A 15,625-nucleotide genomic window follows, 5' to 3' on the forward strand; every position below is an offset into this window, starting at 1 on the left:
TTTCCAGGTAGTTGAAATCTACCTGGTCATCATGTGTTAATTGTAATCAGTGGACAATTAAATGGATTTTGATCTTAAGACTTGAACATTATGTCTTGATTTAGGCTTTTCTTCATTATATAGGCATACTCTTGAAAAGTCCAGGGAACTCTGAGAAAATTACTCTTAGATTTTTCTACTTGGGGAAACCCAGGTGTGCTGAATATTTTCCTAATATTTTTATCCTTCCCTTTCAAAGCATTTGAGAACAGTTGATTTTTCTTTTCTCCATACACATTGCCAAAGACAGTACTAGAGACCTGGAAAGACCCACTTTGATCTGAAGGTAGTTTTGCTTGCCATGAGCTTAAGCAATTGAGCACTACCTGATAATCAAAACCAAGAAAAGGGAACCCTCTTACACTGTTGGTGGGAATGTGAACTGGTGCAGCCACTCTGGAAAACTGTGTGGAGGTTCCTCAAAGAGTTAAAAATAGACCTGCCCTACGACCCAGCAATTGCACTATTGGGGATTTACCCCAAAGATACAGATGCAGTGAAACGCCAGGACACCTGCACCCCGATGTTTATAGCAGCAATGGCCACGATAGCCAAACTGTGGAAGGAGCCTCGGTGTCCAACGAAAGATGAATGGATAAAGAAGATGTGGTTTACGTATACAATGGAATATTACTCAGCTATTAGAAATGACAAATACCTACGATTTGCTTCAACGTGGATGGAACTGGAGGGTATCATGCTGAGTGAAGTAAGTCAGTCGGAGAAGGACAAACATTATATGTTCTCATTCATGTGGGGAATATAAATAATAGTGAAAGGGAATATAAGGGAAGGGAGGAGAAATGTGTGGGAAATATCAGAAAGGGAGACAGAACGTAAAGACTGCTAACTCTGGGAAACGAACTAGGGGTGGTAGAAGGGGAGGAGGGCGGGGGGTGGGAGTGAATGGGTGATGGGCACTGGGGGTTATTCTGTATGTTAGTAAATTGAACACCAATAAAAAATTAAAAAAAAAAAACAAGTCCCCAAATCTGAGCTTAGTTCTTTGATGCCTTATTTGAGTCTTTGGGGGTAAAACTTAAAACTTTATATCTTTATCTGTCAAATGAATTGATCCAAGTCACAAACAACACTATATTCAGTGATTTTTAACCACAGTGGAAGATGGAATAATCACAAAAGGCTGTCATTTGTGTTAAATAATGTGTATATTAGCAAAATTATTCATAAGTCAAGCTTACTGATGTTGGATTCTTGGCTTGGGGTTCACCCAACTCTCTCTCTCTCTTATCTTCAGCATATTCCCAGCATATTCTCTGTGCCCAGTGCCTTCACAAATGCCAGAATTGTCCCTCCTGCCTCTGCTTACTTGTACCTCATCTATCCATCAATTGCCTCATAATTGTATGCTTTTGTACTTCATATCACTTGAGCAAGTCACTTACATTCTGGGCCTCAGTTTTCCAATAAGTAAAATAAAGGGATTGAAATAGATCACCTTGAAGGCCCCATCCAGTTCTAATATTAGAATACCTGAATTAGTGTTTAGTAAATGTGCTTTGCTTCCTGATAGAGAAATTTGGTGGAATCATAAGGCCCAGACTGTGGTAACACCCTGGAAAGATCATGATTTCACTTATTTAAAATTATTTTAGAAGATTAATTAGAGGCATTTCAGAGAATTCTTCACTAATTTTGTTTTCCTTCCAATCGTACTCCATGAATGGCTATTTTATTTATGCTGATAGTCAACTCTCTCCGTTGCTTTCCAGAGACCAAATATGATTTCATAAACAGAAGAAAAGATTTTATATGTATCCTTTTGGATTTAACTCCTTACTCATTCAGTTGAGCTCAGATCTTAGGAAATAATATGTCTGAGAAGTTTCTTCAGCAAATTCTCCTAGCCATATTTCCCCAGATAATTCATTATGATCAAATCTTCCAAAATACTGTCTTACTCTGAAAGCAATCGCTTCTCACAAGTGCTATTGATGGATGTCTTCTTAATGTAAATTTTTAAAATCTGCTCTTTTAAAAAAAGATTTATTTATTTATTCATGAGAGACACACATGCAGAGGCAGAGACATAGGCATAGTGAGAAGCAGGCTCCCTGCAGTGACCCCGATGTGAGACTCTGTCCTGGGACCCCAGGATCACGCCTGAGGTCGAAGGCTCACCCACTGAGCCACCCAGGCGTCCCTAAAAATCTGCTCGTAAAACACAATCTAGTGATATTATCAATAAATTGTCTAATCAACTTTTGGGCATTTTAAATTTCTATAACATAAAAACAGCTTGATTTTACTCAGGTTAAGGAAAAAGACAAACCATGTTGGATTTTTTTTCTTTTGGCTTCTCCTTATTTTAAAACAAAGAACAAAATGACAAATCCAAATTTGAGACATCTGGATGTTTCCTATCATGTGGCTTAAACATCTGCATTTTTTCACTTCTGATCCAGATGCTTTGGTCTTATGTAAACCTAGCTAAAGTGAATGAGAATATCAAGCAATCATCTGGGGACTTTGATTAACATGGACAGCAAATCTGAGTAATCCATGTTCTGAGAGTCCTGTTTTTTGTCTAGTTCTGAACACATTCGTAATGAGGTCAAAGTTACTGTAGGTTTGTTCCTTGTATGGGCCAGTTAGCTCTGATCTGTTCCATGGCCACAGAATGCACCTCTAGCTTCAGCCAGCTGTCTGGAAAATGAGTGTCCTTGGTCCTACAGGCAGTCACGCAAGAAACTGAACAGTCAATTTCTACCACTTGGAAAGTAAAATAAAAAATGCATTTCCCACAGATAGTGGGTCATCAGTGTCATTTTTACAAAAAATATTTATAACAGTAACTCTTACGTAGTGCTTATTTTGTGTCAGACATTCTTCTAAACACTTTACATACATTATATTGTTCACAACTACTACATATATGCATATATATACATACTATATATATACCCACATATATAGTTATATATAGATATATATAACAACATATATAGTGGTTATACCCATTTCACAGGTGAGAAAATAGAGGCATAGAAGGTTAAGTAATTTGCCCAAGATGAAAATGAATGAAAATGAATGTCATTCTAATTTTTCTTCTGTTTATTTTGCATATCTCCTTTGTCAAGAAGGCTGGGAATACTCACAATGTATTAGCTGTATAGAAAATATGTCAGAGAGGAAAGAAATTTGGGTATTTCTGCATCCTGAATTCATTGGTGGAACTGCTACTATGGCACATCCTGTGCTCAGTAAAGGATATTAATCTAATCCCTATTATTCTACCCAATATGATAATTATAGGCATAACAGTACCCTTTGCAAAAAAGAGAGGCAGTGTTTTTTTGTTGGCAGTAAGTCAGTATGTAAAGTACATATTTACAAAAAAAAATCTATGTGGTTAGGAGCAATGAACTCCATTGGGTGGTTTCATAGAACTAAAATTGTCTGGATGCTCTAAGGAAGAATGATTTGTTTGACTGGCAAAATGCTTAAGAAACTTTGATCTCCAACCACAAATTGACTTAGGATCCTAAAATCCTAGACCTAGACAGGACATAAAGAGATAATCTAATTCATCTTTCTTTTAAAAATGAAAATAATAAACAAAACTGCTTGCTGAAAGAAACAAATGACAAAATATCTCTCATATTTTTTAAGGAATCTGGGAATTAAAGCCTCACAGATGCTCCCAAATTCATTTGTCCTGTTAACCAATACATGTGATGTGAGCACCTACTCTGTGACCAGCACTGTCTTGGATAATTGAACTATGGCAAGGAATTATACGTGGCCACTGGTCTTCAGAAACTCTATGTATTCTGGTATTTTCTGCTTCTGATGGTAAAAGTTCTCCTTCCTAAGACTTTCCTATTCTTTTATTTCATCTTCTTGCATTGTGGAAAAGAATTACTCAACATCTTACTAATTAAAACTGTTCATTTGTTCATTAAATTCCATTTCATTTTCCTTCTGAGCATCTAGACTATATTCCCTCACACTTTAACGTGAGTGGATTTTATGGGCTATTTTGTGCCGACCTCCAAGCCCTCTTCTTTTACCAATCTACTGGCTGAATTGAGAGAACTCTTTGGACCTAGATGAGATCAAAGAAACAAAAAGAGCCTATCTCTGAATGATTGTGGAGCACAGCCTCTTCCATGAGTCCCTCCAATCCTCATTAGATTGTGATATGAGCAGGCAGTGAATTTTATTGTGTTAGGCTGTAGGCATTAGATTGTTGTCCTTTAACAACAGCTATCAACTCTCCCTGATACAATGTCCTATTGTAAAAATTTTCCTCATAATTTTAAAGATGGTAACCATTCCACATTAAATTTTGGTAAAAATTTGGCTCTTTGGGCTCAAGCTTTACATGGTTGTTCATTCTTTATTGTTCTTCCCTGGGCCACTCCATGTGCTTCCTCCCACCACTCCAACAACACATTGCAACATATCCCTCTGTGTTCTTTGTAAACCTTGTCCAGTTTCTCTAGTGACAAACACCCTCAATCCCTGCCTTTTGGAATTCTCTCTGATTGAACCATTTCAATGCCTTTATTTTCAGATCATAATTCTTTACTACAAAGTGGAGTGAAGAACTTAAATAGCATCAGTAGATAGATCAGACTCAAAGAACTAAACTCCATCAATTCCTTCTTTGAGAATTTGAGATTATATGTAGTGGAGTGAATGTAATTATTCATTTCTAAATCAGCTTTGCAGCAGTACTTTGTCTTTTCTGATCATTATTCTCCTGCAAACACTTCAGCAGTTGTTCCAGTAGCAAATACACTTATCATTGTGTTGTCTTTATTCTTGTCTTTACGGTGTCAGGATACTCAATTAAGAACATAAGTTATGGGCAGCCCCGGTGGCTTAGCGGCTTAGCGCCACCTTCTGCCTGGGTTGTAATCCTGGAGACCAGGGATCGAGTCCCTGGTTGGGCTCCCTGCATGGAGCCTGCTTCTCCTTCTGCCTGTGTCTCTGCCTCTCTATGTGTCTCTCATGAATAAATAAATAAAATCTTAAAAAGAAAGTAAGTTAAATACCTTTGGTGCAACTAACTTTCATGATCCTTGAAGTCTTTATTGACTTTTTAAATTTTTCAACTTTTCACTTCACCACATCCTGCCTATTCCTCTTTCTTCTCAGATTTGCCTTCTCTGAGAGTATCCAGTTCACCACTCTCCATATTTTATCACCTCATATGTGGACTATGACAGTAGCATCCCAACTGGTCTTCCTGCCACGTTTCTCTTCCCCTATTTAATTTTTCCTGCATCTGCTACAACATGAATGTTCCAGCACCTCTCCTATGCTTATTTCTGATTATGCTTTCACACAGATTTCTGTTCTTGCTAGCCAAATAGAATTGTTATCAGCTAAACAGGACTTGCTTATTTTCTCCTGAATCTTCACATGTGTTATTCTCTGCACTTAGGAAATTGCCTTTCTTCACCACTGTTCTTTCTATTCCAAACTCATTTCTTGCTCAGTTTGGGACTGGATCATCCAGTCTGCATGTATCTATTCTGCATGTAAAATATTAATTTCCCTACACTGGAATGTGTTTTGCAAATACCCCTTTCTTTGTGCATATATGTGTACACTATTTGAAAACAGGGACTTCAAGTTTTTAAAAATGTATCTATTATACTTTATGTAATGGACAGTATACAGTGGGCACTCAATTAATATTCATGATTGACTTTAGTACTATCTGGAGAAAATATGATTGATCAAACAGCAGTGAATATTTGAGAAGACAAGTTTAGATGCGTGCAGGTGATTTTATAAGTTCTGATCTCACAGTAATTAAATAGAATCCTGAATAATCTTAAATTGCTTATGACTGGTTTCAGTTCTAAAAAAGGTAAATTTTATATGAAGAGGTTTGAAGATAATGACTATTGTTCATTAGCCCCATACATTCATCAGAGAGCCTTAATATTCAACACTGTAACCTCCTATCAGAGATCTTAGAACAAAAATGCATGAGTAATAGAGAAATTTGAGCCAGACAATTTTCAACATGAAATTCTCTCCCAGAAAAGAGCAACAACAATTGCAAGTGTTCAATCTTAACTGGTCACTATGGAATTATGTTCTGCCTTAACTTCACTCTGGTTTTATCAGTTCACTACCTCACCTTGGGAAATTAATTCAAGGAGCATAAAGATTTATATGTACAATTTTCAGGGTATTTCCCATGATCATTTAATTTTCTAGAAAACACTTGGTGAAAACCAAATAATTTATTTAAAAATAAAATGTCAAAGTGCAATAAATGCTTGAAATCAGTGGTTCTATACTCTTGTAAGCCCTTCAATTACTAAGTGGGTCATAGAGTCTCCTTTTTTTTTTGCCAGAATTTGCTTCTTTCTCACACCTGCTATTTTTCAACTTGCTACAAAAGTAATCCATAGGATATTAATAATTTCCATGCCCTCTTGAAACTCCTCTATAAACTTCTCTTTCATAACTAAACTGTTACTCCTCTCACTGCAATTTGTTTCCTACTTTTAAGCCCTGCAATATTAGCTACCAATACTCAAAGTATCAACCTTTCACATGATACTACGTTAGGGTCAAGCCTTACCATAAGCCCACAGGTTTCTTTGTACCCATTTTTTTTTAATGAGAGTGATTGAAAGCCAAATGGATTTGGATCTAATTTCATCAAGGCTTTGAGGGGGTGAGGAGACATACCTTCTTCCTTCTTTTTAGGAACCGTTCAGCTACTTTTCAGAATCTCCATAGTTAGATTGGAGCTCACAGATTACCAAACCTGACAGATTTTATATTTTGTCAAATTAAAACTATGTACATGTTGACTTTCTCCTGAGCACTGTTTATTCTTAATGCAGCTTTCACTTCCTATGTATCTATTGCTTTTGTGCATTTCTCATTTGTCTCAAAATTTGTGACATTTTCAGAATTTTTCTTATCTTAAAATAGCCTCAATTTTTAAAAGCATGTATACTGTTGATGGATGAGCTAAATAAATTTGCTATGAACATATAGGAACTAATTGCACTAGTATATTTCTAAATTTTCAAATTCATTTTAGTGAAAAATTGAGAAGAAAGTTTTTCTTACTGTGAAAAGTAGTGGAAGAATATATTATGTTCTAGACTAAATGCTTATTATACCCTATGGGCTATATCTTTAAAAAATCTCAGATGAAAATCAAATTTTGAATTGCCATCTAGAAATAAATTTTTATAGATAGTGTACACATTGGTTCCTGAAAATGGTAGAAAAGGTTTCTTGTCAAGTTCCCCAGCACAAGTGTGAATGCTCTGTTTTTGAGTACTTACTGGTAGTGAAAGGACACATTGTGGCCAGCCAACTCAAATTGCTACCCACGTTTAATCATTGTAAATAAAGGAAGCAGAGAGACCCATGTTATATTTTCAGAACTGGCATGCTCAATACAGAACTATTAGTTTAAAAATACCACTGAACATTCTATTTGAATTAATCTAAGCTTCTGTGAAAAACAAAATAATAAAAAGTACAATTGGTCATTTAAACAGGTATACTACTCATTTCATGCAGGTTATTAACTTAGTAATTACACATATCATTAAAGAACAATGAAGAGTAAATACAACTTTATAACACTTGGAAAACAGTTTGGAATTGATAAATCTCCATTTTGAAATACCTGTATATTTTTTTACAGATGCAAAATCACCTTTCTCCGTGGAAACAATACATCTATGAAACACCTATACATGTTGAACAGGACTTTTCAGAGGAGCAGCAACTAATTGTCCCACTATGATATGAACATGTATCACAGCTAAGCTTTTACATATGGTTGGTGCACAATGCATTTTCTGAGCAGCTGGATATAGAAAAGTGATGGAGAAACAAGTTCTTTAAACAAAACCCATGGATCACAGGGAATCAATAATGTAAAGAGGTTGAAAGAAGTAATGAAAACATTATCTAATATTTTGTATACATTTGAGTTTCACATTTATAAGGGCTGGGCAAATTCTTCATTTTTACACACGGTGTACATCAGTCCTTATTTGTATTTGTCCAAAAACATGATTTATGAACCATTTGCAAGGTTGCCAGAATCAACCTTGATTAAAAATTGGTCCTCACAGGCGTCTTCGTGGAGAACACACCAAAATTGAGTGGAAAGAACACAAAGTAATAATCCACAATAAACACTAGAATAAGGGCACGATCCTTACAGCAAATTAATAATATTTTAGATTATTCAAAGGGATTTTTCTGGTGTGGTACAGCCACAGTCATAATGTGAGGGTGGCGAAGTTTAGTCTATAAAATAGACTCTTAGAAACACCAGGGATAGAGATACTTCTGCAGGAACTTTGCGCACATGGCCAAGCAGATATTATATGTCTACAGAATAGTCTGTTTCACAACTACATTTCAGATGAGAATCACTGCAATTGGTGCTCTACCACTAGTAAACTTGAATCATTTTGCATTTCATTTTTTTAAATTTTTTTATTTATTTATGATAGTCACACACACACACAGAGAGAGAGAGAGAGAGAGAGGCAGAGACATCGGCAGAGGGAGAAGCAGGCTCCATGCACTGGGAGCCTGAAGTGGGATTTGATCCCGGGTCTCCAGGGCCAGAGGCAGGCGCTAAACCTGTGCGCCACCCAGGGATCCCTCATTTTGCATTTCATCTGTAGGTATTGTTGTTTTCTGTCTTTTCTATTGCTGACACCTGCAGTCAATATTTATTTAAATTCAAACTCCAGTGATGCTGTAAAAAAAAAGTAGGAAGATGCTCACATCTTTGTATAAAGCAGGACAAGAGATCATTTGGAAAAACATCCAAAATGTGAATTATTAGCAAACAATAAAATGTGTATCTTAAAACGTCTTTTCAAATTTGTAAAACTTTTGAAGTAGGCTAGAAAGCCCTAAGAGTTCTTTAAAATTATCTTCAAAGAACTAGCAGACTATTTATTTGCTTAAGAAATGCATATTGTTTGCCTACCTACCAGTTTATCTAGAGAAGATGTGCTTCCCTATACAACTATAAGCTGTCATTATGAGCTGTTGATTTAGTCTAGAGAAGTTGTCCATTATGTTGAAAAAGTTCCAAACAGTTTAGTCACATTTTTTTAAACTGATCTTCTTCTACAATCTTCTAATTGGGGTGCTTCAACACTTCTTTCTTGATAATTCCTGATTTTTCAGTTATTCTATAGAAGTTCTCTCTTCCCCTTAAACATCGTTCAGAATTTTCAAACTCAATTAAAGTCTTCAAGTTTTCTTTATTCCAAATACTATGTAAATATTAAAATGTTTATAAATATGGGGAAGATACCTCATCTACTAAGTTTGCAGTCCAAACGGTATCATAAAAATCTACTCTAAAACAAGAGGGTTTTTAAATTTTTATTTTCAGGAAGAAATCAAAACTATACATTGAAACAAGGTACTATACTACAAAAGCAGGTTCTTCTTTCCCTCCCTCCCCACTATTCTAGAAATTTAAACAAAAATTTTAAGTACAAAATGGATTCTGTGCCTTCTACTTCGAACAATTTTTCAGCACCTCAGTGTTATTATGTGTACTTTATGCTTGGCAAAGCAGAAACTCTGTATGCTCCATAGCTGTTCAGAGGACTTCAGAGTTTTCACTACCAAATGTCACTGGTGAAGCTAAGCTCTTTGGATGATAAAGGTAGCAGGGAACTGTTCCTATGAGATGCCTGGGTATCTTTCAGGGTATTATTAAGGGGTAGCTGTCCATTGAGTAGTGTCAGAGGCAGGTTGCAGTAAGTGTGGTGGTTGCCTAAGGAAGGTACCGGCAAGGTGGTGGTTGGCATCTTGTGTTTATAACCTCTGCAACAGTGTCTCATTTGCATTGAATCTGAATGGTGGAAATCAGGGAGATCAGCTTGAGATGACACCAGAGAGGCAGGGGTACTGGTCATGGCAATAGAGGGTATAGGCTGGAGTTCTCCAAAGAGTCCTTGTTCTGCAGAGTCCAGAACATGGCACCGAGAAAGCATTTCTTTTTTCTTGATGGGCATTTCATATACTAATTGCTTCCAAAACTTAGAATTTAATTTGCTGCTCTTGGGTCCCTTCCACTTGATCAAGGACAGAAGTTTGATGCTGCGCTTTAGTGATTCCACTTCCAGGCAATTCATCTTTCCTTTTAATTCTGTACACTCAATCAAAATCACTTTGATTTCTCCACTGACTAGCATGTTATGGAGTTTGCTTTCCAATTCGAAAATACTCCATCCTCGTCTGAGAGTATAGTCTGGAGTTAGCACGATAATAAGTCTTCTGCTTTGCTCAACACATCTTGTGAGATCTTCAACATATGCTACAAATCACAGAAAGAGAGAAAGAGTAAAACAAAGACATTTCCAGTCTTTAAAGAGTTAGGTTTGTACTTTAATATAGCAAAAAGCCAATCTTTCACTAAGCTACATCACATTTTTTCTTGTGTTGCATATTCATAAAGTCCATCTCCTTAAAAAGAACAATGAAAAAAATCCCTCCACTTATACTTTTTCTTTCCACTCATCATTACTTACAGTGTTCTGTTGACTAATACAAAACTCTAACTTTTTCAGGGTTTACGTGTATTTCAGCTATTTTTTATTTAATCATTTAACTCAAGGCAGGCTTTCAGGTTAGTACTCTAAGGGAACAAGTAATGATCGGATTGATGAAAAGAGAAATGGAGCTGTTTAATAAATGAAGGGTCACTGTATTTATGGGTTTGCTTTGGTTTTCCCCTAGTTTTAAACTACTAAGCAATCAGGAGGTATATGGATATGAACAACTTCAAAAATATTTGTGATGGAAATAGTGGAAAATCTCTTCTAGAATCATAGCTCATTTCTCAGAATACCTCTTGTTATTTGCAATCTTAGGTTCTCCATTTTGCCCTTGAACTGAGAGATAGGGAAGTGGTGTGTATGTGCCCATGAGTTTAATTTAAACCAGCTGCTCTTTGTTCCAGGGAAGAGAAAGGGGTGAAGTTAGAGGTGGGGGATGGCGTGGAATGAGCAGTAAAGTGGGAGTCTATCAGTTGAGAAGTCTTTGCCTTACTTTGTGGAGCAATTCTGAGAGTGCGGTGATTATGTCATAGTTCTTTCATGGTGGAAAAACACTCAACTAACTCTAGATTTATTTATTCCGTGGAATAATCTTTTTGCAATCATGCTTCCCCAAGTCTTATCCGCCAAAAAGGGAAACACACACATGTGTTAACAAATGGGGACTTGGACACAGGTGCGGCAACAGAGCACGAGGCCTTTACTAAGTAGAGCACAAGGCCTTGTCTCATGTACAATGCCCTCTAGCAGAAGCAGTGCTTACAGAAGCATAGCAACATTTGTCACTGCAAATTTGCCCAAGGTTACAGACTGCTTTCAAGGAGTCACGTCCAGTACATAGTGTGGGGCCACCAAACAGTCCCATACAAGCCACTTGAAAAGAGAAACTTCTTTTACAGATGCATATTTTACAGGTCTCTCTCTTTTCCAGGATTTTATTTTCACCAGCAGGCAGCAAGAACACTCTCACAAGTGAAAATGAGGAAACTTCCTACACACCCAAGAGAGAAACAAAAAAACTTTTGAAAAGAGATAAATAGAATGTCCCATTTAACAATTTGTGGTTACTATCGTTTAGGTTTTTAATTAATACATTTTAGGACTTTTTCACGCAGTAGTTACAATGACTATCAGTAAGCCAACTCCTAAGGGGAAACGGAACTTCTTAAGAATTGAAAGAGATTATGTATTCAGGGAAAAATCAGCATTGAAATCCATAAAAAATAAAAGTAAATAAAATCAGTAAAAACAACTACAAAAAACAAAGAAAAATGAAAACACCACATAAGCAGCAATGGTGGAAGTTATCACTCTGTAATTATCACTTAGAGAACTGGTGAAACAGAATGGAAGGAAAGGTAGAAAGTTTCAATAGAGTGGAAAAATTTTATCCCAATGTATCAACAGCTCTGACTCTTCACTTTCTTCTTTTCTCTCTGCTCCCAAAAAGAAAGAAGTTATGTGAGAAGCTTCATCATTAGAGGTAGGATCTGTAAGATATAGTAAAATAAACTATCATGCATCTTTCCCGTTATTCTTTTCACCTTCCCTCCACACAAAGCAAAGCAAAACAGAACAAAACCCAAACCCAGAATTATGGCATAAGTGCAGGAGTCCATGAAAATACAGTTTTCCAGGTAAATTATTAGTTAATTATTAATTTTACAGAGGAATTCTTTACAAAATAATTTACCAATGGGTTATTTCAAGTAGTATTCTTCCCTTCATTAATTGCAGCTTTTCATTTAATTTTTAAAAATGATCTGTACAAATCTTGTCAGGAGCACATATGTCACATAAACTATGCCTCTATGAGCCACACTTTTTCTGTGTTGATATGTAGTCTACTTTACTTTTTAACTGTATTTTAAAAAACAAAATGTATGTCTATCTATACATATCTCTATTTAAAGAAAAAAATTATATCCCAGGTGTCCACAGTCTTGAGAGAAACTATACACATACATACCAATTAATTTGATTGGGATTTCTGGGCTCTGGCTATCTTCTTTCCTGAAGGGGAAAGGGAACAGGGTACAATTTTTCCTCCCATTTGTATGGTTCTCCTCCTTCATCTGTCTATTCTATTTTGCCATTTGACAGCTAAGCCAAATGCAACATTTAGGGTTTGGGAGGCTTCTTAGAGATTCATTAGACAGAATTTGCATTTGGTCCCAGAAGGAATGATTGTCAGGACAGATCCCACTATGCTCAGCTGCACAGGGTGTGGGTGTTGAAGGGAGCCTTGGATAGGGAGTGGTCCCTGTCTCCTGCATACTACACTGGCTGTGCTTATCCTGGCAAAGCCTAGTGGAGAGTTGAGGCAACCATCCAGATAATTCCGGCTGAAAACCTGCCGTGGAAGAAAAAAAGGTCTGAATTATCCTGGTTTGCCCTATATATACATTAATCATATGCACTGGAGTCAGTCAGTACATCAAAATTTTCCCTGGGTAGACACGGACCAAGTGTCCCAAAGAAAACATGAGCCATTTGGTTGGGCCCTGAATTTTGTGTTCCATTTCACTTGGTGAAAAACCAAGTGGAAGTTTTCAGATGTGGAGCCCACATTTCACTTCTTGGGATGGTGATCAGTGGCTGGGCAGCAACCTCAATGTTTGAAAGCAGCTGGGGAGGTGCCTCTAAGAGCTGCCTGGCTCTAAGGAAAAGAAGGAGAGACTGTGCACTAGCTTCCGTATTCTGGCTCTCTCTCTGTTTTTCTATGTTTTTTTCTGCCCCCTTACCCCCTACTCCTCTCTACCTCTCTCTTTTTCTGTCTTCTCTCCCCTTCTTGTCCTTTTATCTTCCCTTTTGCTTTCTTGCTCACTCTTTCTGCCTTTCCCTCTCTTGCTGTCCCTTCCTCTTTCATCTGTCTCCCTTTTCCCCCATTCCTTCCTCCCTTTTTAGGTATTTATTTTATGCTTTTTATCTTTGAGAAAAAAAACAGTACTTAGCCATCATGGAAAATATAAGTAAACTAACAAGAGACCAAACAAGTAGAGTTAATATTTTTTACTTGCTAATCTTTAGCCAGGGAGTTGTTGCTGGCTTCCATGCAGCAAGTGCCCCAAATAATTTCCTTCTTACCCCCAGGTTGCATGTCTGCATTCAATGACTGTAAACTAGTGCCTGATCCATTAAGAACATGTCCTGTTTTCGTATGGTCTGTGAGCAAGGAATAATTTTTTAAGGGTTGTGAAAAAAAAGAATATGATGCAACAGAGACCATATATGACCCACAAAGCCAAAAATATTTACTATCTGGACCTTTACAGAGAAAGTTTGCTGCCCTTGAATTAGAGACCAATCAGGGTGTTTAGGTTTGGAAAAGTTCCAAATAAACTAAGCAGAAACAGGTATCATGTTAAGACATTGCTGGTCTATAGCTAGTGTAGTCTCTGACAGGCAGTGGTGTTTGCCATGGTAGAGCTGTGGTTTTGTGGGGGACATTTTAGAAACCTTCAGAAACCATTTTAAAAAGCTTGTTACCACGAAGAGATAATAAGGAAACTTTAAAAAAAAATCCCTAAATCCACAGAACACATGAATATTCATTAAATCTTGCTTTGACTTATTCAGGCAAATTTAGCAACTGAGTACCAGGAATCCCTGAAAAGGCTCTTTTTTCCACATAAAAAATATAAAATATCCCTTAAATAAAAGGTCATTAAGTTATTTCTTTGCAGATTTTGGTTTGGAGTAACTTCTAATGACAGAAAAGACCAAAGAGACCTGGTTCTGATAGCATTCTGCTTCTCTAGAAAAGGCTGTGAAACCATGCCAAATTATCAGACACAAAATAAAGCCAATTACATTTAATCTACTTGATCTTCACAATTGGTAAAGAATAAAAATCCCCTTGAACATAGTTTTAGTAGGGGTGCTTGAGTTGGTATAAATTCATTTTTTACATTTTAAGTACAACTGCAAAGAATCTTTTTTCTTTTGCCTATACTGGAAGTTGACAGAGATTGGGAAATATTCTAGAAAGGAAATGCATTGTCACTAGGTCCTCTTTGGGATGTGTGCATATTAGAGAATGAAGAAAGTTCTAGCCAATAGGAGACAAGGAAGGTGACTACCTAAACTATCAAAAGGAAAGAAAATTCAATTAAAAAATTTCCTTCAGGGACAGTTGTATTTTTTTAAAGATTTTATTTATTTATTCATGAGAGACACAGAAAGAGAGGCAGAGACACAGGCAGAGGGAGAAGCAGGCTCCACACAGGAAGCCCGATGTGGGACTCGATCCTGGGTCTCCAGGATCACACCCCAGGCTGAAGGCAGCACTAAACCGCTAAGCCACCAGGGCTGCCCAGGGGCAGTTGTATAAACCAAAATTACAGTGCATTTAGAAAAGTAGAAAAGCATCTACAAATGTGACGTGAAAACAGGATGCTTATTACAAACCAAAAAAGTAAACTGAAGAAAGAAATAAAGCAATAAAATAGAAGCAAGAAGAATGGCAGCCCCAAGAAATTGCTCTAATAGGATGTATGTACTTTCTCAAAAGAACTCAGTACTCTTCTAAATCTCAGGAACTGAATCTGCTACAGATATAGGCAGAAGGAGAAGGGAGAAAAAAAAACTATATATTCAGAAACTTTCATGAGATCTTGCTACTGCCTACTAGCCATCTGATTTATCAAACTAATCAATTAGCTACTTGTAAATTATCTTATGTCAGGGTCATTGTTAGGGATAGTTGGCATATTTTTAAAAAGTTAAAAAACAGCCTGTAGGCAAAGACATAGTTTACTTTTTTTCTAGGTTCAAATAATAGTAGTTTGATATTCTTATACCCACAGCTATGTACATCCACTATCTGTTAAATAGATCATTAGGGTCAGACAGGTTGCATTAACACAACTACTACTTCATTGATTTTTGGTCACAATTAGCTAACTGATAGCTATTAACGGTGGTATTTATAAAAACTATCAGTTAGGGATCCCTGGGTGGCGCAGCGGTTTGGTGCCTGCCTTTGGCCCAGGGCGCGATCCTGGAGACCCGGGATCGAATCC

General features: G+C 36.8%; 1 protein-coding gene across 1 annotated transcript in view; it reads right to left on the reverse strand.

Moving 5' to 3' along the window:
• Window positions 1–7,367: 7,367 nt before the first annotated feature.
• Window positions 7,368–15,625, reverse strand: part of IL1RAPL2 (interleukin 1 receptor accessory protein like 2) — a 1,262,761-nt gene continuing 1,254,503 nt past the window's right edge. The window contains exon 11 of the mRNA XM_077887847.1: window positions 7,368–10,360. Within this exon, the coding sequence (XP_077743973.1) occupies window positions 9,663–10,360 (698 nt within the window). The 3' untranslated portion in view covers window positions 7,368–9,662. The remainder of the gene's footprint in view (window positions 10,361–15,625) is intronic.

Source organism: Canis aureus, chromosome X (assembly GCF_053574225.1).
Source record: "Canis aureus isolate CA01 chromosome X, VMU_Caureus_v.1.0, whole genome shotgun sequence".
NCBI classification, from domain to species: domain Eukaryota; kingdom Metazoa; phylum Chordata; class Mammalia; order Carnivora; family Canidae; genus Canis; species Canis aureus.